The sequence below is a fragment of the Lissotriton vulgaris genome, chromosome 10 (genome assembly GCF_964263255.1).
Source record: "Lissotriton vulgaris chromosome 10, aLisVul1.2, whole genome shotgun sequence".
Taxonomy (NCBI): domain Eukaryota; kingdom Metazoa; phylum Chordata; class Amphibia; order Caudata; family Salamandridae; genus Lissotriton; species Lissotriton vulgaris.
Genome location: NC_141698.1, coordinates 851,893,516 through 851,921,515, shown reverse-complemented (window position 1 = coordinate 851,921,515; position 28,000 = coordinate 851,893,516). Strand labels below are relative to the sequence as shown.

The 28,000-nt window shown below is 44.1% G+C and overlaps 1 protein-coding gene across 1 annotated transcript in view; it reads right to left on the bottom strand.

Annotated features, from left to right (window-relative positions):
* Positions 1 to 28,000, bottom strand: part of CFAP69 (cilia and flagella associated protein 69) — a 552,009-nt gene that overhangs the window by 352,971 nt on the left and 171,038 nt on the right. The window contains exon 9 of the mRNA XM_086941791.1: positions 8,166 to 8,289. Within this exon, the coding sequence (XP_086797917.1) occupies positions 8,166 to 8,289 (124 nt within the window). The remainder of the gene's footprint in view (positions 1 to 8,165; positions 8,290 to 28,000) is intronic.

Here is a 28,000-nt window from a genome sequence, read left to right as displayed (position 1 = left end):
GCGGGGTGGGCTTCCGGCCTCTTCCTGCTGTCCTGCAGTCCCGCCCCCGGCCTGCCTGACTTCCGGTTCGTGTGCCGGGCGGCGGGGACAATCTTGTGCACTATCCGGGGTAGGCTCCCGGGGATAGTGATAAAAAGGAATAAATAGCACGGCGTGGGCTCCCGTGCAGAGGCACCACACGCAGGGTGGGCACCTGCTCGTGATTCGGCAAAGGGGGGGGGGGAATCCCACACGCTCGGGATTTCCTCGCCCGTCTCCTCTGCGGCGCGCTGCTCCCCCACGGTAAAACAAAGCAGCCCCAAATGACAGGAGGAAGGAAGGGGGGGCAAATCCAGCGCTCCCAGGTGCTGCAGGGAGAAATCAAGCGCTTCCAGGTGCTACAGGGCAAAGTTCAGGCCCCAAAGTCCCTAAAGAAAAGCAAACAGTCCTTCAGGAGGTGGGGGGGGGGGGGGCAGGCTGGGCCCAGGATCCAGCTCACACGGTCCTCCTAGGCAGGGAGGCAATCCCCAGTGGCGGTCCTCCTGGCGCCCAGCAGCAGCAGGCCCCCCTCTAAAGTAAGATTAGAAAGAGAACCTTTTGCAAGGGGACACAGCCCCTTTTTATACATTACATCCCTTTGTCTGAGTGCAGGGTGGGGGAAAACCAGTTGCAGCTGGTTTTGGAGCACTCTGATGTGCTCAACCACCCTTTCCTTTCATTGGCCAGGCTAGGGACATTAGACGCACCACAGGGGGCGGAGCCAGCATTGTGTGGGGAAAGCCCAGCCCTATTCAGGTCCCAGGTGTACTCCTCCCTCACATCACTCATGCTAATCTCAACACTCACCACCGGGGCAGACCCATCATGACTCATGGAACCAGGCTCACCAGCCAGCTCCAGCCAATCACAAGCCAGACACAAATTACACAAACATGCCAACTTGTAGAAGTGGCACTTCCACACTAGACACAATCACGCCGCATACATCATTGCGCAGCATTTAATCACACGAGTCTGCACATACCAAACTCGAGCCTGCACTCCCCACACATCAGGAACTAACATGGTCACATACATTCCCCATGCATTCCTATGGGAGGGCAGGCCAACCTCACTACACACACTCAGAGTGCGCACGCAGTTTCCACTGGGACACAGTAAAAGTGCGCAGGAGACAAAAATCACTAGCACTATGTCATAATTAAAAGCAAAATATTTAGGGGTGAACCTGCCAGAAGAGCCAAGTCCAACAGTCTATATATACTTCATAGTGTACAATGTGTGAATAATTCCCTCCTAAGGGAGGAAGCAACTCATTATAGAGGAACAGGAAGCTGTTTTACAGAAACATGAAGAATATCTTAAATGTTGGGAAGATTGGTTGTTTCTTTCAAGTGTTCAAAATGAAAGCATGGCAGCAATTCCCTCGTGTCAATATATGATATATCTTATGGAACACATGGAGGATTTATCCACGAAGTATCTTCTGAAGGTATTTGATATGACCCATAGGTAATCCTAATTTAATCAAGAGATGGAACCACAAAATGTGGAGAATGCACTTAAGAGGTCTCAAAAACTTCTCAAGTACTGATAATGAATAACAAGCAGAAAGTGGAAACATGCTTTACACAGGTATTTTGAGTTTATACAATTAAATGCTTGTTCTGGGGAAGGCCAGTCAGCATTTTTTAATACAGTTCTTTGTGCATTACGAAAGACCTAAGGCTGTTGCCATATAGGCATCGACTTGAAGCTACGCCAATTATCCGCCCATCTTTTCAAATGGCTCCTGTTACTGTCTATTCTAAATGGTTGCTTGTGATTCGTGAATGGGCTTAGTAATCCCTCCTTACACTGCCTTTTCTGCTTCTGTAACCTCTCATGAGGACTGGCCCTATTGCTTGTGTTGTTATTCAGTATGTTTCACTTACAGTCTTTGAGCACTATTTTTTTAAATGAGTTTCTCCGAAGTGCTGTTGCAGGCACACATTTGACTTCACAGCTAACACTCAAGCATTTGTTTACTGCTTATCATCAGAGGCATTCTAGGGCGCCTGTTCTGTTCTGTACTCCTCCCTCTCGCCCCCCCACCCTGCTTGCTTTTTAATAATTATAATTGTTTTTTTTTTTTTATAATTATAATTGCGAAGATACTTTATCAGAGATGTGCTTGTTTCACGAGGACTGCGCTGGTTTCACTTTCATTGTTGTGTATTTTATCTGATCCTCCGTCCCAGTTTCGCTGCTCTCCTTCCTCCTCCCAATCAGTCAGCAGGCTCCAGCTTGGCCTGCCTCACAGCAGAGCAGCGGAGCCAGGCAGATGAGTAGGAGGGTTGTGCTGGAGCCTGCCAGAGCAGGGGGCACTCCTCACAGCACAACCTCCCTCTCAGCAGATATGAGCTCTTTCTATAAGCACAGTGTGCTTTCTCAAGCACCAAACTAGTTTTTCTTTCCTTGTTGTGTATTTTCCCAGCTCCTCCACCCCACTCTCTCTGCTCTCCCTCCAATTAGTCGTGGGGCTCCAGCTTATGCCTGCCTCACAGTGCAGCCAGGTGAAAAGAGAAGGAGGGATGTCCAGCTAATTTACAATGCCCTCGCCATAAGGCTGAAGGACTGGCAGCAGAGACCGGTGTCCCTGCCTCGCTCGATGCTGGGATTAGCATTTTTAACTTCCCTTGTTTACTCAGGCATACTTGCTCTATTTGGTAATTAAAGGTCCTTTTTTCACCAACACGGCCTGGTCCGGCTCACGTTCGTGGGTACCTAAAACATTTGCATAGCAGTCTACTACAGATCGCATGAAAGCGCTGCCCCCTGCAGAAATCTGTATATAACTTGAGGACACACTCCAAATAATGTATATTTCAGTAGGCTGCTGTCCTTGTCCTAAAAGGAACCTGCCTGTCCTAGTCACAAAAGTGTTCATCTTCTCTAGACATTCTGTCGCTGGCTGATGTGTAGGGTTTCCTTTCAGCCCCAGAACTGCAAGCCAGGTGCACCGAATATGATGCTGATTTTAGCCCTGTCTTGCTGACAGACAACCAGCCCGAGATGTGACCCCACAAGCCTCGCAGAGAACCGACCCTTACCCTCAGTCAACCTCTTCGGAGAAAAATGCTTCAGATCAGATGCCAGATTCACTGGCATCCTCAGTGAGCAGTGGTCACTGACTGTAACCTTATCTGCCTAGTTTCCCTGCGACCAAGACTTTAATAAGTAGAGATGGAAGATTTCCTTTCAAGGCTCTTTGTTTCTATCCTCTCCTCCATGCACATTGCTTCCTTTGAAGTAATGGATTGGCTGCTCAGCTAGCTAAAGGATAAGGAGCACCTCCTTACCCTGTAGAGTATTTGCCTCATTATGCCTCACTATCATCTTGTTGTTTTCAAATCAGAGCTCATGCAGTGTGGCAGGAAACAGAGAAGTTCTATTGAAAGTTGCTGGGATAGAACGGAAGTGAAGCGCTTCCACATTAGGAGATCCGCACAAGCGTGGTAATCTGCAAAGTGGCAAGAATTTGAATAGCAATGCTTAGAAAGCGTTGAGCGAAAGAGGAATCAGTTGAATGGGACATTTCATATAGCAGAGTGAGTATCTTATTGTTTGTGAAAACAAGTGACTGGGCTCTAATTCCAGTTTCATCAGGTAGCAAATCTGTGTGGTCATGGGCAAATGAGTATATCACCTTGTTCCACACCACCCTTATCTGTCAATGTTGAGAACGCCTGCAAACGCTCTAACTGCTGGCCATTAATTAACATAAAAATAAGCTTAGGAATCTGTGCATTCAAACAGTAGATAAAAACATTTGTATAGAAAAAAAGTCATTTTCAAATGGTTTTTTTGTTACCCTGCAGAGGTAGGTCAGGGATTTCTAACAGGGTGCAGGGTGAGTCGCCCACAGACATCTTTTCATCCTTCACAGCACCCAGGCCAGCACTTTTATAATACAGTCAACAAATTAAATTATACTCAACTCATTCTGTCACATTTTATCTAGTAAGAAATCTATACAAATAACACATGCCAAATAATCACTCCACTACAAACAAAAACCATAAGTAAAAAAACATTAGCATTTACAATGCCAATTGCTCTAACGTGTCCCAAAGCGAGACCTATTGCATTGCAAATGCTTGTTGGATTTAGTAGTGATACTTAAGTGCTAACGCGTCAAATGCTATGGGTGCTCAAACCTTGCTCAAACATGTAGAAAGTACGGTTGAGAATGAGGTATCCTTTTTCTGGCATAAACTAGGAAATCATGAGAAACTGATATCTTCACAGTGAGAGAAGCAAGGTTATCTAAAGCGATATCATGCAAGGATCACTTCAGCTCTATTGTCTGATCTTTGACAAATATGCTCCCGGAAGAAAGAAGAAAGAAAAAAAAATAACAGTTTGCACCACCTTGAATACAGTGCTGCTCCGAGAAACCAGAACCTACTCCATACTGGGGAATACAAGCCTATACTTTTCTTTTTATCAATTAATTATGCTTAATTTGAGCATTAGTTTCCGGTGCTCGGTACCGGCACTTAATCGACAGCTCCGGCTCTAGTGATAGTCCACCGCATAGTGGTGTTGTCTGTCAAATTTTGAAATAAGTACAACAACAGTGTGTAACACCTGGCCCTCACACCATTATTATAGCTGTGGGTGGCCTGGAATAGTTTGAATTGTCACACTTGTAGAAGTGTGATGGTGAGTACCTTTGTTTGGTTCTGTCATTGGCAGCGCTTGCAGGGGCAATGGGTGATGCAGGGCGCAGTGGACTCCGAGATGGACCTTGGTACTTACTTTTATTTATTTTTTTACAAATAAAGCACTCATTTGTATAGACAGTTTTCATGAAACTGCTGTGCATAAAATCAGGCATACAAAGGGAATACTTTGAGTAGCTACTGGTAAGATGTATTTCACTCAGTTTTACTTTTTCTCGTCCCACTCCTCACGCTATGACATTGAGTCATTTTTGAGGAACAGGCAATGATGCTAGCTTGATAAATCCGGCAACAATATTCAACTCTTAAAACATGTCGTAAGGACATGAAAACCTGACCTTTCATTATTTATGTATTTATAAGTTGTATATAGCGCTTGCTAGACCTGAAGGTATCCGAGTGCTTTACAAAATTGTGAACAGACAATACAGTAAATCAGGCACGTAAACACAAACGAGGCTAGGATTCAAAATAAAAAATAGCAACCATCTAGGAAAAACAAACACTACCAAAAAACAAGAGAAGCAATTCGAGAGGATCTAATAGACAGCATAAACAGATAAACAGCCGACTATGATCGTAGGGACTAGATCTGTACTTGCGATAATTGCCAAGGTCAATAATCTAGGAGTTTAAGTATTTGTTGAGGAGGAGTTGTTTCAGGTTTCTTTTGTAGCTAGGGAAGGAGGGGTTGCATCGAAGGTCACAAGGTAAAGAGTTCCATATGCTCTGAGCATTTACATTGAGCATTTTCATTGAGTGGTCAGTTTTATAATATCCAACAGCCCTGCAAGTACGAGTGATAACAATTGGGATAGGGTTACTATATAGTGACAAGACAAAACGTGACCTTGTTTCACCTAGGACTCTTTTCTACCTGTCACTGAGTCTGACACATTAGTAAAAAGTGTTTATCTTGCGTACTCCAAGACTACAACTCCCAGAATGCCCAACCATGGTGTAGTGGGATCCCTGATGAGATTAAGTAACCTTGTCATCCTGAAAATTAGCAGTGTTTAAGTTTACTTTTGGTAGAAATTCTCTGTGCGATCTCCGGCTAGTCGCCATGTCTTCTTTGCTCATAGTTAAAAAGATGAAGCTGATTGAGAAGCACGTTCAACACTGACTTACACGATGAAGAATTCAGATCGAGAACAACCTTGAACCGCCATTAAATTGCTGAATAGTAACATCGCCTATTTATGGCACTAGAAAGGGCAGAAACGCTGTAAGAGTAAACTAATTACTAATATCATTTAAATGGTTTGAACGGTGAGGTGATATTTAGACTCTATGTTGGGTCTGTATTTATAGCTGAAGCCAATTAAAAGTATGACACTGCAACCTGACTCATATGTTAAGCAGCGCAGACTGGGGTTGCCAGCTTTCAGTCAGTGGTGCTAACTAGCAACGCTGCTGCTTGACAGCCTGGGAGGCCTATAAATGCGTGATTTTGCATTTCAGTGCGGTGATGCGGACCACCACGCTGAAATGCGTTAGTCTAATGCCTGTGTTTGGTACTTGGCAGGGATGAGGATATCCAGCACCATTTACAGCAGACTGACCTCAAGCAGTTAGTCGTCTAGGTATGGGAAGACAAAGACCCCCCTACCTTCTCAGATGAGTTGCAACTACTGCCACAACCTTGGTGAAGGATGTTAGTCTGAACATGAGGGCCTTGTCCTGGTTGAGGGGACCATACTACAAAACACAGGTACCTCCTAAATTACTGCAAGATTGATATATGGAAATCTGCACAGACTGCAAGTCAGGAGACACCTTCCAGTGTTCTACTTCCATGCTAATGGAAGCTAAGCCAGGGAGAGCATGTTGAACTTTTACTTGAGCACGAACAAGATCAAGTTCCTGTGGTCTAAGTTTGGACAAAGACCACCATCCTTCTTGAGAGCGAGGAACGTCCGGGAATAGCCCTCAAGCCCAATTTCCAGCCCTGGGATCAACTCCACACCTCTTTTCTGCAGCAGGATGGCACGTCCTGTGGCAGAATCTGCAGGTGATCTTTTGACTGAAGGAACAAAGTGGGGGAATCTGGGAAAGACCATGTTGAAAGGGTAGTGCAACCCCAGTTCTACGATTTGTAGGGCCCATTGGTCCAACATTAAGGCCTTTCAGGCCCGTAGAAAGGAGGGTATCCCCCCACCACCACCCCGCCAACCAGCAGCATGTGCTCCTTCTACGGGAAGCGAAAGTGGCTTTCCCATTGGAACAAAGGAGGAATAGAGCTGGTGGGCTTGGCTAATGTTCCCCTTGCCTCTGTTCCTGAACTGAAAAGCACTGGTTCTGTTACTGGTCTGATTGGCCTAGTTGATTTTGCCAGACGTTTGAAACAGCACCATAAGCCTTGAAACTTCCAAAACTGGGGTTGGTGACTAAAGGCCCAACAATTGGGTCATCTCTCTACTGCCTCAATCCCTGCCACGGCAGAGTCAGTTTTGTCTCTAAAGAGATGTGTCCCATCAAACGACACATTCATTAATACCACCTGAACATCATTGGAAAATCAGGTCGATGTGAGCCATGCAAGCATTCGGTGTTACTGAGGAGCCCATGTCTCAGGCCATTGAGTTCACTGTGTCCTTGACTGACCTCATGATCTACATGGAGACATCTTGGACATCTTTAACCACCACCACAAATTTATTTTTGTGGTGGTCTAGCAGATTTGGCACCATTATAGCCAACTGAATTGCATTAAAGATCGTTTTTGCCTCGGCAGGCGGATGTGAAGATACTGGCTCTGCTCGTGGTGATCCAGGACAGTCTTGGCACCAGACGGTATTGAAGGGATTTCCTGATTAGGAACTGTGGGGTCAAATGTTACCTGTGCGGGACCTGCTGCCGAAAACACATACAGAGCTCCAAAAGGTCTAGTGGTGCCCCGATAAAAAAAGTCAGGCATCTCCATCACTGCATGGAGGAAGAAGGCTGTGTCGGAGTCAGACATAAGAATTTGAGAGTAAGCTGGCGCTTTTAGATGCAGCAGGGACCAAAGTTGGTGGTGCCACCTAAGTTCTGAGGATTTGAGGTTGACGCAGAACGCACTACTGGCATATGACAGCTATGAAAAGTTTCCAGATCCATTCTAGTGCCTTGGGATATTCAACAGCGGAGGGTTCTACAGGTGAAAGTATCCCCCAAAAACATCCATCCATCAAATGATGCAACAAATGGTCCCACTGAGTGAGAGATGTCACAGAGGAATGCATCCAGCGAATACTGCTACAATAGGTCTCTTCCAGTAAAAGACGTCACAATCTACTGTGTTCAGCACATCACAACAGATAGCATCTAGCAACTAGATTGCATTGTGTCTAGCAAATTAGAAATATCGAAGCCAAGACTAGAGGCAGACACATGCAAAGCTAGGATCATCATTGGTCAACACGTACATTTCTTTAGATCTGTCAATATTTTTAACATCGAAAGCCTGTTACTTACAATCATTGCTGTGCCAGGATTTTCAGCTACAAGTGTAGCTATCACAAGAAGGTCATTCCTTAGCTGATGGTCAAAATGGCGGTATCCCCTTTTCAGCAGTTTTCCGAAAGCTTCTTTCAAAGCACTACAAAAACATCAGAAATAATACAGTTAACTATTTTTTTCAGTTAAAGAATAGAAGAGTAAAATGGAAGCCTCATTAGATGCAGATCCAGTCATTAGGTGAAGATTCTTTTAAAAGACTCTTATCTGCTAAATCACTGTAGCTTTTTCTTTGATCCTAGTCTAACTAGCTAAGCTACCTGTATCAGTGGGCTTATTGATAATCCTTCAGCTCCTTATATTTCTCTTTTTTCTTTAGAAGTTCTTAGTTAAACATTTTAATTGTCGTACATGTATTAACTAACTCAAAGAACATTACTCAACAATCTTTGCCACCTTTCACTGTGAACCCGGATTTTTGATTATAGTACCTTTTGCATTTCTTTTCATATACATTTTCACAGCCATTTTAGGTTAGGCTGAAAACAGATGGCGGTCAAAGAACTAAAACTTGAAGTTTAGTGTTTAGACATGTATCTGTGCACTGACAGCATCCTTAAATCACACGCATTGGATTCACTGGAGGATGCCGACTGCACCACCATACTAAAACCATATGGGGTCTCTGTTATGAGGTACGTTTTGGATTTTCATTTCCTACCTCTGACCTGGAGCTGCCTGTTGACAGTGGTGATTGCTGAACTCTACCCACACATCCGGTTGCTAATATAGGCCAGGTAACAGCATAAATTGACTGATGCAAAACCTCTACTAGCTATACACCATTTAAAAAAATGTTCTGATGTGTATGCCGTTAATGGGGGGCTCCTACAAAAGAGAGTATCTATCATTTGTCAGAAGGCAGAGAAAGAGAGATGGCAGTCTCAGCTCTGATCTGGGGGAGAGGGAGAACTGGGAAGGCAATGCCAGAGGAATACAGAGAGGGTGTAACCTCAGCTGCTCCATTGAAGATGCAGCCACCGTTCCAATCAACTATTTGTGGGCCCCTTGCATTGATTTATAAATCTGGCACTCCTTCTGAGGAGTGCTTGTACAGTGCCATCAAAGTTCCAAGTTCCTGTGTCCTGCACAACCATCTGCAGCTTGGTGTAGACTTACACTACAATGGGGATTTTCTTAGCTAGAGAAGAAAACATCTTTGGCTTTATTAATGATAAAGAAAATATATTATGTGCTTCTATCTTTAATATGCCGAACCCTGAAGAGCAATAGATTACCATTATGGTAGGTCTGTGATGTCACTAAAGTCTTCAATACTAGCCTCTATGCCTCTAGCCCGCATCCTATAGTGAAATTAAGGTTCTCAGTAGGGTGATGACGATGGGGAAATCAGATAAATATTCTGTTGCAGATCGAAGAACTGAGCCGGGACTTCAACTACAATATGAATTAGGGATCGGAAAGAATGAGAAAGAAGAAGTGAACCACCTGCTCACCAATCTCTTTTATGCAAAGTATTGCCTTGGATACTATCTTTGTCCCAGCTCTAAAGATCCAATTCCATTCTTCTTAATCTTTCTGGTTCCCAGTCCTCAGCAAAGGAGCAGTCTAGGTTTGTGCAGGAGAGGCCCTGTTTACATTGTCCGAGCTGCAGGGCCCTGTAGTGAACTTGGGTTAGAACGTTAGCCTAGTTTGAGGAAGCCAGGGGAGAATGATACTGGACTGAGGCCTCTATCTTTCTTACCCTTACCCTTATTGAGGAAATGGATGTTACAGGTTTGTTATAGAAAAACTGCTGAGACAAAGGTTGTTTTCGGGACAAGACAAAATAGAGAAGAAGATGGGAGTTACAGCCACAGCAAGAAGTAGGTGTTGAGCCATGCAGTGTACGAGATGCAGCAATTTTCTCCACTCACAGCGGCGATGTGTCAGTTCGGAGTGTGATACGCTGGTTCCAAATGCCATGTGCTTCTGATGCTCCTGCAGCAAATGATGTGTTGATTCCATGGGTGATATGTTGGTTCCTGAGTGTGATGCGCAGGTTCTGATCCAAGGAACTGTGGCGATGTGTTGGTTACAAATGCCAATTTCCTGGCATCTGCGGTCTGGCGCACAAGCAATGTGGGGGATTGACCGCCTGGCTACGGCTCTCTGGGCAGGCCTTCCCCCAAGCTCTCCAGAGCTGTGCCTCCTCCCGCTCTCAGCAAGGGTGTCTCGTGGAGCGGCAGAGAGCGAGCCCACCAGATTTCACATACCTACTGCTGCCTCCAGAACAGCTGCCAGTACAGTCAGGCAGGAGAGTGTGCACTGTCCCAGGCCCCAACACGAGGCAAAAGTCACCATTTCAAGTCGTCATGGGCCGATGTCATGCTATCCGCAGCCCCGCACAGAATCAACACGGGGGCTTAACCGCCCGACCGTGCCTTTTGGGGTATCTCCCCTATATTTTCCAAAGCTGTCCCCCCGCCACTCTCTCCACAAACATATCCTAGGGGCAGCCAGCCAGCTCTCACACATGGGCCTCAGTCTTAAGCACGGCAACCCTTGCAGTCGGGCGCCAGGTCTCCCTCACCAGAAATGGGCACGTCTGGTGCAGCCTGAAAGCTGACAGGTGAATGAATGAATGAATGAATAACTTTATTGTGTGGTTACTTAAAACCATTACATTAAGACCAAAGTATAAAATTACAAAAGTTAAAACCGAAAATGTTTCTGCAAACAAGTATGTGTGAAGGGTTCCCAAAGTTCACAAGGGCACACGTGGTCGGGGACCTGGGAGGGCCACCCAGTGTCCCACGACAAAGTCTCTATTCCTGCGTGACCTTGGCTGCCATCAGCTCGGACCGAGTCTGTTGTATAAACTTTCCGAATGAGGCCATCTGTTTTACTATGCTCAAGGTGTATAGTTGATGGATTGCTTCCTTAGCTGTGCGTGACCCAGCGTCCCTAAGAATGGGCCTGAGGTAGAGGGTGCGGGGTGCACGTAGGGCAGGGCAGCAGAATAGTAAGTGGGCCAATGACTCACGTTTATAGTTACAGAGTCTGCATTCCCGAGCTCCCGTGCCTGCATTTCCCGGATGATATAGTTCTTGGAGCGGGAGGGGGTGCAGTCTGTAGGCAAGAATCTTGTGGAGGGCTGGGAGGCCCACGGCCTGCGTGAGATGGTTTTGAGGGTTATACACGGTGTGCAGCAAGCATAGGGATTCATGAAAGGCTGTTTTCGTGAGGGACTCCAGATCCAGGTCCCGAGAGCAGGCACGCACTTGCTTTTTTATTGTGTGTTTGATGGTCGTGTAGTTGACAAGTTCTGGATTCCACGACTCGATCGCAAGGTTAAGTTGCGCCATAGCTGATTCAATGGTAGCTGACCAGGGGTTCCCTGGTTCCATAAAGATGTGTTTCAAGACGGCCTTCAGTGTGTTGTCGCGTGCCGCTGTTGTGAGGTAGTAATATTTACTTAGGGCTGCCATCTCTTCCAGATTTTGTTGATTAAGGGAGAATTCCAGGCGAATTAGAGTGTTTCTTGTACATTTCGGTAAATGGTACAGTCTCTTGTATGCCCCACAATGAATTTTTTCCAACTCCTTATTCAGTTTGCCTGGGTACGCCTGTTGTGCGTAGTTAAGGGCCGGCATTAACTTGGCCTTGAGGACTCTTTGGATAGCAGTTGCTGATGGACTGTGTAAGAAGGCTTGTAGTTTACATAGGGCAAAGGTGATGGTCTTCCCTTTACCCTGAATTTTCTTTAAGTGGGTGCCACACAACCCCGATTCATGGAAGGAGACCCCTAGGTACATGTATTTCTGAATGCTGTCCAAAGTCAAATCAAAAATAACTTTATTCGGTTTTTAGAATAAAAAAACCATAAAAGTTCATAGAAATACATTTTTATACATTGATTCAGTTAATAAAAAACTGTTAAAATCAGAAATTTAAAAAAATGCAGTTTATAAAAGCACAGTGTTTAAAAATGACTAAACTTTTACTACTATTCTTTGTGCTCTATTCATTCATTTGGTTATCCAAAGTCAAATGGCCGAGGCTCCATTTTGCTCTTTTTTTTTTGGGGTAGTGCCCAAAGATGACTATTTTTGACTTGGTCGGGTTTGCTACCAGTCTGTTTTTGTTGTTATATATTGCCAGGGCGGTGAGTGCCTTTTGAAGTCCTATTTTTGTGTGATCCAGAATTACGAGGTCATCCGCGTACTGCATGAAATGTATTTTGGTTGCCCCGATCTTTGGCGTTGCTAAGGCGGCCCCCGACAGGGCTATCTCCATGTCTGCTGTGTATAAATTAAACAGCAGGGGCGCCAACACGCACCCTTGTTTTAAGCCACGGTTCGTGTCAATCTTGTCGGTTGCAGAGTCATTTGAAAGTTTAATTCTTACCCAGGTGTTTTGATACAGGGATTGTATCGCTCTTAGCAAAGAGGGGTCGATGTTCCAATGGACCAGCTTTCTCCATAGGATGTTGCGATCTACTCCATCGAACGCAGCTGAGTAATCGATGAAGCAGGCGAATATTGGGAGGCTTTTGTGCAGCCGTGCTCGGTTAACTAGGTAAGAAAGTGCTGTGATGTTGTCTACAGTCGATGACCCTGGTCTGAAGCCGGTTTGACAGAATGGCAGAAGATTTTCTTCGCTTGCCCAGTCTGTAAGGTCCATTTGACAAAAAACAACCTAGGCAACTTATATGGTGTGATCACAGACAAATGGCTACAACAAGTTAAGAAAATATATGTTATTTTATTCTCAGGTTATATTTAAAAAAGTGCATAACATACAATAGACAAGAGACATGAATCATCATATAAGTAAAAATACAATAAGTTTATACATTGGTAACCAAATACATGTAAGTTGTATTAAAAGAAAAAGCATATAAAAAGTGGCCGATAGGGTCTCTACGCGCGTTTCGGCGAGCCAGCGCCTTCTTCTGGAGTTGCCACACAAAGCTCTAAAACATTTTAGAAAAACATTGCATTAGTTATAAATCCTTAAAACAATATATAAACACACATAACATTATATATTTTAACATTGTAGCCAGTAAGTCTTGTATATTGATAATTTAATTTATATCTTTTCATTTCCTAGTGTGGTTCATAGGTCCAATCAGACACAGATGTTTTTTAACAAGCACCGGTTAGGATGGAATAGTGAATGAGCGTATGGATTTTTATGGGATATAGAGCTTCCATACTGCTGCTTCAGATTAAAGGGTCATCTAGATACTAATGGTATTTCAACATATCCATTTTATTATGAGGAGATATCAAATTTAGACATTTCATGTTGTTCCTATTCAATTTTTAACACCGTTAGCATACTTAAGACTTAAAGTTTTTTATGTTCTGTACAGGATATTCAATAGGATGATCTTTTAGAAAGTTGGTACTCACAGGTAAATTTCGGGTTTTCACATCAATAATTATTGAGATGTATAGCTGATGGTTATAGATATTTTCAAAATAGTGGGTCTCTTCTTGATGCTTTTATTCCAAAAAGAAAGAAAGACAAGGATAGATTTCTTTTTTAGTATATTTTACTAATTTTAATAGGTATGGTCTATTTTGAAATTTGTTATTAAGATTACCTTATATCAGATAGTACGAATTTTGTATTCCCGCCTGCCAAAAGGATGTTAAGGTCCTGTTTTTTAAAAGAATCTGGTATGTTGCAATTCCAGAGTTAGTTAAAAGATCTCCCTGCCTGTTGAATATGACATAATATGGGAGAAATCAGAATGATAAGTCCAACCGCATTTCTTAATCACACTCTCACTAGATTAAGTATAAGAACTAAGTTTTCCCATCTTACCCGAAAAAATACAGCAGGGCTCTTTAAAGCTGTAATTTTATTTGTACTGAGCGGAGAATCTCCCTGTTGAAATAGATCAATGTCTGCTATAAGTATTTTAATGGTTTATCAGGTTCTGAATAGTGCATTTTTATTCGAATCCTGAAGTAGCTTACCTTATAAGATAGTAAGAATTCTTTCCGTTGGTCAAAGATTAGAAAAACACCTTGGATACTGGTTGTTTTTTTTGATTAAAAGATCTCCCTGCCTAAAACGAGAATGATTCCAAAAAAGAGGAGATATATCACTTTCCTATCTTTTTGGTAGTCTAAAACATTTATTATGAACAATGGTTGTTGAGTCTTACCCGAATGATACGGCAAGGCTCCTTAAGGATTATTCTTACTTGTGGGTTGGTGAACACCCCTAAGATCTGAGGTGATTTTTAATAAAAGAGGTCTCTCTACCTAAACCGGAAGGTAATTCAAAAAAGAAAACTCAATATTTCGCCGTTTCGACTTTTAGATACCTCATTATTGGTCGAGAGTCTTACCTAAGTAAATCGGCAATGCTCTTTTAGGATAGAGGAAAGGACCGCCCTTTCTATAAAATAAGGAAACATATGGGTGTGAATTAGTCATTCAGAACCTGATAAACCATTAAAATACTTATAGCAGACATTGATCTATTTCAACAGGGAGATTCTCCGCTCAGTACAAATAAAATTACAGCTTTAAAGAGCCCTGCTGTATTTTTTCGGGTAAGATGGGAAAACTTAGTTCTTATACTTAATCTAGTGAGAGTGTGATTAAGAAATGCGGTTGGACTTATCATTCTGATTTCTCCCATATTATGTCATATTCAACAGGCAGGGAGATCTTTTAACTAACTCTGGAATTGCAACATACCAGATTCTTTTAAAAAACAGGACCTTAACATCCTTTTGGCAGGCGGGAATACAAAATTCGTACTATCTGATATAAGGTAATCTTAATAACAAATTTCAAAATAGACCATACCTATTAAAATTAGTAAAATATACTAAAAAAGAAATCTATCCTTGTCTTTCTTTCTTTTTGGAATAAAAGCATCAAGAAGAGACCCACTATTTTGAAAATATCTATAACCATCAGCTATACATCTCAATAATTATTGATGTGAAAACCCGAAATTTACCTGTGAGTACCAACTTTCTAAAAGATCATCCTATTGAATATCCTGTACAGAACATAAAAAACTTTAAGTCTTAAGTATGCTAACGGTGTTAAAAATTGAATAGGAACAACATGAAATGTCTAAATTTGATATCTCCTCATAATAAAATGGATATGTTGAAATACCATTAGTATCTAGATGACCCTTTAATCTGAAGCAGCAGTATGGAAGCTCTATATCCCATAAAAATCCATACGCTCATTCACTATTCCATCCTAACCGGTGCTTGTTAAAAAACATCTGTGTCTGATTGGACCTATGAACCACACTAGGAAATGAAAAGATATAAATTAAATTATCAATATACAAGACTTACTGGCTACAATGTTAAAATATATAATGTTATGTGTGTTTATATATTGTTTTAAGGATTTATAACTAATGCAATGTTTTTCTAAAATGTTTTAGAGCTTTGTGTGGCAACTCCAGAAGAAGGCGCTGGCTCGCCGAAACGCGCGTAGAGACCCTATCGGCCACTTTTTATATGCTTTTTCTTTTAATACAACTTACATGTATTTGGTTACCAATGTATAAACTTATTGTATTTTTACTTATATGATGATTCATGTCTCTTGTCTATTGTATGTTATGCACTTTTTTAAATATAACCTGAGAATAAAATAACATATTTTCTTAACTTGTTGTAGCCATTTGTTTGTGATCACACCATATAAGTTGCCTAGGTTGTTTTTTGTCAAATGGTTCTTTTTCCCTGGCCTAGGAACTTTTCTGTATCCGAATCCACAGGGGGTCCTCGTTAAATACTCAAGACAGTCTGTAAGGTCCTTCAAGATGGCACTGGCGTAGGCTTTACCCTCGATGTCCAACAGGGCGATCATGCGGTAGTTTGTTAGGTCCGATTTGCTCCCTTTCTTATGAATTGGGTGCAAGAGCGAGCCTCGCCATGAGTCAGGCACAGCCCCCGTTAGCCAGCAGTCAGAGAATAAGTAGGTCAGATTTTCGGACCAGAATTCAATATTTGATTTGAACAAGTGGCCTGGGAGACCGTTGGGGCCCTGAGGAAAATGAAATTTTACATGGCCAATGTGTCCCCTGCGTGTACCCCACGTTTAGTGTATGTGCATGTCATCCATTTCCCTTTATGGCCTGCAATAATAATGTCTCTGTATTTCCTTTCCCACATTAGGATGTCAGTTACCCAGCCTTCCATGAAAGAAACGTTAATTCTGCACTGAGGCCTATGTTGCCAATGTATTTGCATTGTGCACGTTTAAAAGTCGAGATGAACCCGTTTTGTGGCTCAGCCTGAGCCAGTTCCCGAATTAAGGTTGTTTTATGCCTCCAGACACTCTGAAAACTGCAGCTCAGCTACGTATCCCTGACCTCTCGCATACTTCTGGCTCAGCCGACAGGGGCCCAGCCCGGCCTGCCAAGACAGTATTTTGCACACAGTTATCTGCTTGCTCCACAGAAAACACATTCCTGCCTAGTGAAGAAGGTAAACAGAACCCGTCTGCAGAGATAGGGCCTAGCCTTTCTGTCTCCGTTTAAGTGATTTACAGAGCTTGCATCCATAGAAAGCCCATGGCCCCCACGCAATGCACGAAGAAATATATGCACACACCGGCTCTTGGTGATGAGCAACCTTTGCTTGAACGACCTTTGCTTCAGATAATACATCCCCGGATTCAAGATATCAGATAATACCAGACGAGCAGGTCCTCCTGACACTGAAGGCCTCTCTACTAGATCGAAAGTCAGCTTCCCCCAGCTTCCCCCCAGTTACACGTCAATTGCACGTCATGATCAAGTTGCGCACACAAGTAGGGTAAAGGTTCCAGCTGACCATGCAGACCCCCTTCATGTATCCACCCACTTATGACCTACTTATGACTCCTCAAGTGAACGCCCACATGTACGCCCTCTTGCACGCCCACATGCTCTTATCTCTCTCTTTCTCTTGCTCTGCCTGGAGCGCTCCTCCTTCTCTATGCAATGCAATGTATATTCTATGTATAAATATTGTACTCTGTGAATAAAGTTCAGAAGACCCTTCCTGAACCTTAGTGGTGATGGAACCCGATTCTCCCTTAACTCGAGTTATTGAAATAAAGCCCTTTTGAATCGGACACCAAGGACTCTGCCTCTCATTTTATGCATGGCCCTTTGTTTAAGTATAGAAATTATGACAGGGTAATATTTAATTTACCACATAAATCTGGCGCCCGAATAGGGACAAATCCCCTTCCCCACGCGCCGGTGATGTAGGTCCAGCCTTTGCCCCCTTCTACAGCCGTGACGGACTTCAAAGTGTACACGCCAGCGGGATTTCCTGCTTACTCACTCAGGCCCACGGAGGAGACGGACTGCGACCAGGCATCCACACGAGGCGGTGAGGATCGCGGATCATCCCAACCAGAGCCCAAGCCGTGAGAGAGCAAGGTCCGAGGTTTCCAGATGCCCACCTGTTCCGAGGCGCATGCGCAGCAGCAGTATCGAGTCCACGCAGTATCAAGTTTTCCGAGGCCTTCAAGTTCTGCTTCCCGGTGAGTACCACTATGGGGAACGCATAAAGTTCAAGACGGGTTCATTTATTTGAGCTCGGTAAAGACGTGTCCGTTCATACGGACACGGTAAAGACGTGTCTCTTTACGAGACCGGTAGAGACGGGTCCATTTCGGTGGGCACGGTAAAGACGTGTCCACGGTAAACGTGGGCACGGTAAAGACGTGTCTCTTTACGAGACCGGTTTGGCTGTACTGTATTCCAGTGCATAAAGTTAACTGTTTTTCAAGTTCACTGTTTTCCCCATGTATCAGTTAGAATGTATTTGTTTTAATGTTTTAGTGTTGTAGTGTGAATGATTGTTTCAGTCTGAGTATTTTCTTGTTTATTGTGTTGTTCATTAAGTTAGTTTCAACATGCCACTGTTTTCGAAATTACGTCAGATAGGGACCAGGAAAGGAATACTCGAAGAGTCAGTTCCCGTCCCACCTAGAGACACACCTGGTCATTATATGTATAATAAACACGCGCTAGATGCAATATTGTTTTTAGACTTATGGGTAGATTACACGAAGGATTTAGAGGAGAAGTACAGATTCTGAATGCATTATGAAAGTAGAGGAAGCGCTATGGAAAAGGAAAGTAAGACCGTCCCAGAAAGATGCCATTGAGTTATGGCGTAAAGAAGCACATAGGAGAGCTGAGAAAGAATTCCACCAAGCAGAGAGAAGTAAACAAGCAGCGGAAAAAGCCAAAGAAAAAGAACTGCGGGAAGAGGGGGAACGGGTCAAGGCAGAACAGGCAGATAGAGAAAGAAATGCCCTCGTTGCTGGTATTTATCCCGTCCTCTCAGAAGAACTAGCTAGAGTGACCCCCTCAGAAATACCCCGTAGGTCGCATACGCCACCACCAGTACCCTTTAGAGTACGTAGAACAAAGCCAACAGCCTCTGAAGCTTTTATTTCCTCCTATCTAGAAGAGCCCGCACCGGACTATGTAAACACAGAATTCCCTCCGCCCCCACCACAGGATCAGCTTTTACAGCTTCAACTTCCGCAGGTCGTGAAAGACGACTTAGGGCCAGGGGCCGTAGGGGGAGGGCCACCACGAACGCCACAAATGTAAATGTAAATGTAATTGAGCTTATATAGCGCACAGCTACCCGCAGTGGGTGTCCCGGCGCTTGCTTAAGGAACCCGTCCTGATATTCCCCTGTGTGATAGCCCCAGTGGGTATCCACAAGGTGAAAGTCAGGCATCCCGCCGCGAGGGGCCGTTGTGGAGATTAAGCAAGCTATTGCCCAGAGTCGCAGAGTGTGAACCCGTGAGTCGAGAAGGCACCGGAGCGAGAATTATCGAGTCCGTGGAATTTTTAGCCCAAGACCCGCCGAGGCGGGGAATTGAACCCTGGTCCAGGACCAATCTCAGCTACCGGGTCTGCCGCCTCTAACCCCTGAGCCACACTTCTCCACCAAATGACGTCAACACCATTCAAGTATTCTGTAGGTGTAACAATTCCACGTTGCATATACGATCCAGTACCAGGAGAAAGTTCAATGCTCGTGTTTTCACTAAGATTAAGACATGCCGTCGACTATTTGGTCACATTACCAGACATGAAGGAACACCTAGATAAAATATACCATTTCATTAGAACGGGGGAGGGACCTGAGTGTATAGAAAAGGCCATGGAACACAGGAAGGTGGAGGTCAAGAACTTCATTCTACGTTTTATGATTAATTGTCTGATCAGGGAACAAGACCAACCAGACAAAGATGTAAAGAAAGGTCTGATGAATTGGAGTGACAACATAGCTGCCGGTCGGCATGATAGACTGGGACAGACAGAAAGCATGTACAAGAAAATACGAAAGGAGATTTTAGAAATACACAGTGAAGTGTCTGACGGGCAGTTTGAGTCATCAACGGAAGAGTTAGAAGAGGAACAGGACAAAATGAATTATGTAGGCAAAGCACAACAGTTTGACAGGCCCAAGTGCCTCGACTACCGTAAACAGGGACAGGCTATAAAAGAAAGATATTCCCTTGAAAATCTATTCCAAGCTACTGAAAGGGCTTTGAAACGACGGATAGAGTGCGAATGATCCCACACCCCACACGAAAAGGAATTGGTCCGGTCAGCCGTCCAGTGGGTGTCCAATTCCAATATATATAGTAATGACATAGTGGCTCAGACTTTCTTGAGCCTTCCGCCGAACGAACAGCGTTTGGCTGGTATTTACATGGTTCAACATTTAATAACGTTGTACGAGAGTCAATATTCTGATCCCGGTCCATTGTATAAATTACTGGACGACATACTTCTAGAAAGATGGACAGGCTTGGGTACTGACTTAATTAATGTCATTCTGGACCAACGACATAAGTACTTAACTTCTCTGACCACATGCATGCTTCCTGCCCCACACCACGACAGAAAGAACTTATACATAGACAGACAGAATCCCCTACGAGAGGTACATCCCGTCAAAAATGCAGCGGGTGAGCTTCAACGAGTGTATGTTTACACACCCTTGACGAAATTAGAAATACTGGAAATGAAAAAGATGCTGCCCTGCCATGATAAAGACCCGGGGGGATTTCACCGTGAATTAAAAGACATTCTCCGCATCGGAGATTACACGTACACTGACATTCTGAAACTTTTGAAAGTACTGTTGCCTGCTGGTATTTACGAAAAGCTTAAGGAAAAAGACTGGGAGGTGGGAGAGAAAAAGATAAGTTGGACAGAATTGGAAATAGAGGATAAAGGCAGGCACCCGGGGGCTGGTCTTGGGGACAAAGCTAAAGCACTACCTGAACTCCTGATACAGGTTTTGCCGAGATTATTGATTACTAAAAAGGAAGACTGGGATGCTATTTCAGCCTGTAAACAGAAACAAGACGAGGACACAAGTAATTTCTATTCTAGATTCGAGAAATGTTTTTCTATTAATAGTGGCCTTAAGCCCAGTAGTGAGTCATATCCTCATCTTTTCGTGAGCAAATTAGTAGAGAATTCCTTACCCCAGATCAAGAATAGAGTACTGAAGGTTGAGAGTACTTGGCAAGCAAATAGCCCTTCCCAAATGTTGCAAATGCTACAATATCACCAGAACAGAATTAGAGAAGAACAGGATCACGAAAAGAGACGCATGAAAGAGACAAAAATGAAAATGCTGGTTGCCCAATCGGTACCAGCAAATGCGAACAAAAATGGCAAAAATACCACGACACCTGTCAAAGGGAACTGTAATTATTGCAAGCAACCAGGTCACTATGTAAATGAATGTGCTGTCCTGAAACACAATATAGCTACAGGCAAGACAAAAGAACGACCGCATCCTCCTAGGCAGAATAGCACCCCACAGAACACGCAACAGACCGTAGCAAATTTTCCACCTCCACCACCACCTGTTAATGCCCCGACACAAATGTATCAGTACACACAGTCAGACTATCCAGAATATCAAGCATACTCATGAAACAGCCTTGAGAGGGAAGTTGGCTTGCCCCTTATTGAGGTTCCTTTAGATCAAGAGGGTCCGTATGTACATAGTCGTGTATTGGGACAAGACAAAAAATTTCTGATTGACACAGGGGCGAGCAGAACTACCATCAGTCATGACGAGGTTCCAGGGGTACCCCTCTCAGGCTCACAGAATGTTTCCCTGGGATTTTCAGGAAAGCCTTTTGTTAACGAAGTATCGAAACCAGTTTCCTTAGGAGTAGGTCCATTGTCACGTACCACAGACTTGTTACTTACTAGATCATGTCCAGAAAACTTGCTTGGTATAAAGACATTGAAAGAACTAGGAGCAGTTATATGTTGTTCTCCGGAAGGAGTGCGATTGTTCTTACGTGATTTTAAGGGACACTATGTGTTGAAGGATTTTGACAACAGACTCCAGAATGTACCACAGCACCTATGGGCACAAGGTCCGACTGACGTAGGTTACATGCACATTACACCATACCGTGTCACTCTCAAAACAGGAGTAGTACTACCACGTGTCCGACAATACAAGTTACCACCTGACGCCGTAGTAGCCTTACTGAAAATTGTTGACGAACTCATTGCACAAGGAGTGGTAGTGGAGACTGACTCGAATGTGTGTAATTCACCTGTCATCCTTATTCTTAAACGAACAGACCCTAATGCACCACCCGTTTACAGACTAGTTGTTGACCTTCGAGAATTGAACAAATGTGTAGTTCCTCAATACCCAGTGGTCCCAGACATTTCTTCATTACTGACTGCTATTGATTCTGAGGCAACGTTCTTTACTGTTATTGACTTGAAAAATGCTTTCTTTAGTGTTCCAATTCATCCAGATAGTCAGTATCTTTTCGGATTCAGTTTAAATGGACGCAGCTTTAAATTTACGAGAGCTTCCCAAGGTTTTACAGAGAGTCCTAGCATTTACAGCCAAGCATTAAAAAGACAGCTGGACAGTATTCATATGCCTACCAACACTGCACTGCTCCAATACGTAGACGACATCCTAATTACAGCACGTTCAGAACCAGACTGCGAAAATGCATCACTGACAGTTTTACACTTTCTGGCAGACAAGGGCACAAAGTGTCCCCTTCGAAGTTACAATTCTGTGCACAGCAAGTGGTGTACCTTGGACACTTGCTGTCCAAGAGGGGTAGACAGCTGACACAAGAACGTATTCAGTTAATTGCTAACCTTTCACAGCCAAAGACACAAAAGGAAGTACGGGCCTTCATTGGCCTCACTTCATACTGCAGACAATGGATTCCCCAGTATGCCTATCTAGCCAAACCACTCATACAGTTGACAACACAGGAGGCAGCGTCTTTGACGGTCCTCCCTTGGACACATGAACATACCTTGGCATTTGAAGAATTAAGAAGAGCCTTATGTCAAGCACCAGTTTTCGCGATTACTTGTTACAGCAAACCCTTTACACTTTTTGTGACTGAACGGGATGGAACAGCATTATCTGTCCTCACACAAGATCAAGCAGGAAAGCACAAGCCTTGTGCTTATTTTTCTAGTACACTCGATCCAGTGGCCCAGGCTCTGCCTGCGTGCCTGAAATCAGTTGCAGCAACAGCCCTAGCCATAAGACAAAGTGACTCCATTGTGCTGGGACACCCCCTGACAGTCCAGGTACCGCATGCAGTGGAAGTTCTCTTGAACAGGACACAGACACAACACTTGACTGTAGCGAGACTGACAGGATATGAACTGACGTTATTTCAGCCACACATAGAGATCAGACTATGCAATATTCTCAACCCTGCTACACTTTTGCCCTCAAGTACAGTAGACACTGCACCACATGACTGTGTGGAAATAATGAATACAGTGACGAAACCAAGACAAGACCTGACAGACATTGCACTGACAGACCCTGACCTGACACTTTATGTAGATGGTTCATGCATGAGAACAAGTACTGGAGAGTTAGTGGCAGCATATGCCGTGACCACTGCTACTGAAGTCATAGAGACACAAAGAATAGACATACTATCAGCACAAGCAGCAGAGCTCATCGCTCTGACACAAGCCTGCATAAGAGCCAAGAACTTGAAAGTGAACATTTATACAGATTCACAGTATGCATTCGGTGTTGTTCATGATTTCGGAGTATTATGGAGGGAGAGAGGTTTCCTGACCTCCCATGGGGCTAAAATTCAGCACGGCGCGCTTATTCAGGCTCTGTTAGACACAATACATTTACCTACAGCCATAGCTATCATGAAATGCAAAGCACACACCAAAGTTACAGATACCATTTCCCAGGGTAATGACCTGGCAGACCGAACTGCTAAACTTACAGCCCAGACACCAACAGACACGACAAAGACCGAGGTACCATTACTGACAAAAAGTATGACAGTCAGGGATCCTTCTCAAGATGTACTCGACATACAGACACATGCCACTTCAGATGAAATAAAGAAATGGACTGAACAAGGTTGGATGACTAAGGGAAAAGGAACATGGTTTCTTCCTGATGCCATGGTACAAGTGATCATAAACACAGCACATAGTCCAGCACACTTGGGAGAGAAGGCAATGTTAGACAGCTTACAGAATATCTGGTTTAACAAGCATCTACGTGCAGCAGCGAAACAGAAAGAACGTACATGTATGATCTGTTGCCAGTTCAATCCAGGCAAAGGCATTCCGGTGGAACAAGGCGGATTTCATCCTCCTGACCATCCTTTTGAGGTCCTCCAGATGGAGTATATCCAAATGGACAGATGTAGAGGTTACAAGTATGTCCTTGTAGTTGTGTGTGCACTATCTAGATGGACAGAAGCGTACCCAGTCCCAGATTATACTGCTGTGACCACCGCCAGGCAATTGGTGCGTGAGTTTTTCCCCCGATGTGGATTGCCCCGTGTCGTGTACTCAGATAATGGTCAGCCTTTTTCTTCTGAATGAATGAAACAAGTGTCCCGTCTGTTAGGATACCAGTGGAAGTTTCATTGTGTACGACACCCTGAAGCAGCAGGACTTGTCGAGCGCCATAATCAGACACTTAAGACGAAATTAGCCAAGATTTGTGCCGAAAAAGGCGTGGATTGGATGGTAGCCCTGCCGGTTGCCCTCTTTTACATGCGTATGGTAGCTCATTCCAGAACAGGCCTATCGCCTTATGAAGTGGTTTTTGGCAGACCACCGAATATGTGGGGTACGCCTATGCCTAAGAAAATAACTGATGTTGACAGTAACATGCTGACAGATTAACTGGCTTCCTTGATGTCTGCACTACTCTCTTGACGTTAACAGGTTGCCACCGCCTTCCCAGACAACACCCAGGTCAAGGAACATGCCATCGTCCCTGGTGATCACGTCTATGTGAGGAACTTTGATCGATCAAGCACCCACGAGCCACGCTGAAAGACACCGAAATTAGTATTGCTCACCACGAGGACTGCCGTCAAGGTCGAAGGACGTAAAGGATGGCTTCCTGCCCAACATTGCAAGAAATTCTTTGGAGATTCTGGAACTTTGATAAAGACTAAAGACAGTACCGATAGTACAGACGCTAAGCCCCCTTTGCTAGAAAAGACTCCGCAGCAAGAATACAGGTCCAAGTTACGGTCTAGTAAGTCAGACAACGTTTAATTGTTTAAGTCCACTAGGTGGTGAATCGGTTAGACAAGTTCCTGACATGTATAAGATCGTAGACCAGAGAAGCAAAAAGAGCAAGATGAGAGAGAAATACTGCAAGATATTACGCAGTAACTCTGATTTTTATGTCTCTTCTGTGCATCACTATAATATGTATCAGCTTGACACTACATGTTTTCTTTCCTCCTATTGCCTCACATATACACTTTTCCATTAATGACACTGTAGAGCATACTTTCAGTGATCTGCCTCCCCATGAACTGTCATATCGACTAGCCCTGCGCAACAATACTTTTATTCGAATGTTGCACCGTTCTCATCAGACCAGCAATGCAACAGATTGCTGGGTATGTGGCCAACTTCCACCTTATCAAAAGACGAAGGGAGTACTGCCCTTCTTCCCTTTTCCGTTCTCGCACAATGGTTCGTGCGGAGCATGGTTTGCTTTAATGACATCACTAGACAGAAAGTCCACAGTTTACAAGGGCGACTGGATATGGGGAAATTTGAATAAAGTAATGAATGAGGCATGTTTTCCAGACGATGACGGTCTTCCCCAAAGGAAGGGGACCAATCTAGAAACTGAAGAATACGAGCAAGGAAATGCTTCCCTTAGCTTTATGATTCTGAATGTTCAGCCCAAGCAAAATACAGGTCCACCGACTATTACAGTCCTACCAGTTAAAGGTGATCTGTGCGCTAGAAAGAAAGGATCAGTACATTTGGGACACAGTGAATGTAATACTGTAGTCGAGTTTAATGATAAAGGAAAGTCCTCTTTCAAAACTTCCCGCCATTCCTATTTCATTTGCGGTCAGACAGCCTATGTACATCTGCCCTTAGACTGGGGTGGGACATGTTATATAGCATTTCTGCTGCCACCCGTCTTTCAAGCCCCATCCCATTATCATCGAGATTCACGACTAGAGCATGTTAGACACAGGAGGGAGATCGATTCCTCCGTGATTGATCAGACTGAGACAGCTTGGGAGCAATATACAGATTTCAATAGAGGTTTCTTTTTCTTCATAGGTCCCGTCCAAAACAGTAAACTTATACGCAGGTTAACAAGAACTCTAGAAGCAGTAGTGAACGAGACTGCATCTGCCCTGGCTAACTTGACCCAGGAGCAGTCTGCCATGAGACTTGTTGTTCTTCAGAATCGCCTTGTTCTTGACGTCATCTTGGCAGATAGGGGCGGGGCTTGTAGAGTGATCGGCTCCAGTTGTTGTGTGTTTATTCCAAATAACGCGCCATCTGTGTACGCAGCAATAACAAGGCTCCACAAGATAGCTCACGAGATACATCAAGACCCAGGCACATGGACTTGGTCCGGTTGGCTCTGGGGTGTAATATCGGCATGGGGATGGAAAGTGTTGTCGTTCCTAGGAATGATACTGCTTATGATATTCGGCTGCTGTCTCTGTCTGCAATGTGGCCCGGCGATTTGCGGCCTGTGTGCCACTGCCTGTATTCCCCATCCACGTATACAAAAGATAAAAGATGAACAAATGATGCTGTATGATCAGATATACGGTCTGATGAATATAGATGTGTCCTGAAGGGTACAGTAGGGGACAAGGAGGGAATGAGGAAAATGAAATTTTACATGGCCAATGTGTCCCCTGCGTGTACCCCACGTTTAGTGTATGTGCATGTCATCCATTTCCCTTTATGGCCTGCAATAATAATGCCTCTGTATTTCCTTTCCCACATTAGGATGTCAGTTACCCAGCCTTCCATGAAAGAAACGTTAATTCTGCACTGAGGCCTATGTTGCCAATGTATTTGCATTGTGCACGTTTAAAAGTCGAGATGAACCCGTTTTGTGGCTCAGCCTGAGCCAGTTCCCGAATTAAGGTTTTTTTATGCCTCCAGACACTCTGAAAACTGCAGCTCAGCTACGTATCCCTGACCTCTCGCATACTTCTGGCTCAGCGGACAGGGGCCCAGCCCGGCCTGCCAAGACAGTATTTTGCACACAGTTATCTGCTTGCTCCACAGAAAACACATTCCTGCCTAGTGAAGAAGGTAAACAGAACCCGTCTGCAGAGATAGGGCCTAGCCTTTCCGTCTCCGTTTAAGTGGTTTACAGAGCTTGCATCCATAGAAAGCCCATGGCCCCCACGCAATGCACGAAGAAATATATGCACACACCGGCTCTTGGTGATGAGCAACCTTTGCTCGAACGACCTTTGCTTCAGATAATACATCCCCGGATTCAAGATATCAGATAATACCAGACGAGCAGGTCGTCCTGACACTGAAGGCCTCTCTACTAGATCGAAAGTCAGCTTCCCCCAGCTTCCCCCCAGTTACACTTCAATTGCACGTCATGATCAAGTTGCGCATACAAGTAGGGTAAAGGTTCCAGCTGACCATGCAGACCCCCTTCATGTATCCACCCACTTATGACCCACTTATGACTCCTTAAGTGAACGCCCACATGTACGCCCTCTTGCACGCCCACATGCTCTTATCTCTCTCTTTCTCTTGCTCTGCCTGGAACGCTCCTCCTTCTCTATGCAATGCAATGTATATTCCATGTATAAATATTGTACTCTGTGAATAAAGTTCAGAAGACCCTTCCTGAACCTTAGTGGTGATGGAACCCGATTCTCCCTTAACTCGAGTTATTGAAATAAAGCCCTTTTGAATCGGACACCACGGACTCTGCCTCTCATTTTATGCATGGCCCTTTGTTTAAGTATAGAAATTATGACAGGGTAATATTTAATTTACCACAGCCCGGTGCGCCGTTTGCTCTGATTTTTTTAAATATTTTGGACACTAGAGTTTATTCCGGGGGGGGCGTATTAAGGCCGGGTTCACTCTTGGTGAGGGCATGTCGTGTGGCTGGGTGGTTGGTTCTTCTTCATTGTAGAGCGCTTTTACGTGTGAAACCCAGACTGATGCCTCAAGGGAGTTTTCTCTGTGGTTTGTGCTTTGACCAAGATGACTAATGTAACTCCAGAACTCTTGTGATTTCCCAGGGCTCAACAGCTCTTCCCACAGACAACCTAGCTTTATTGAGTGTAATGCATGCAATCAAAGCGTCCCGAGATAGAATTATGTTGGATTTTGTAACAGGGGTCTGGAAGCCGGCTCTCAAAGCATGTTGTTGGCCATCTTACCGGCTGGGCCCCTAAGCTACACTTAAAAGAAAAACAGACTGTCTTTTATTTAACGAGCTAGGCTAAAGGGCTGATCCCTCTGCCCTGTAAATACTTAGC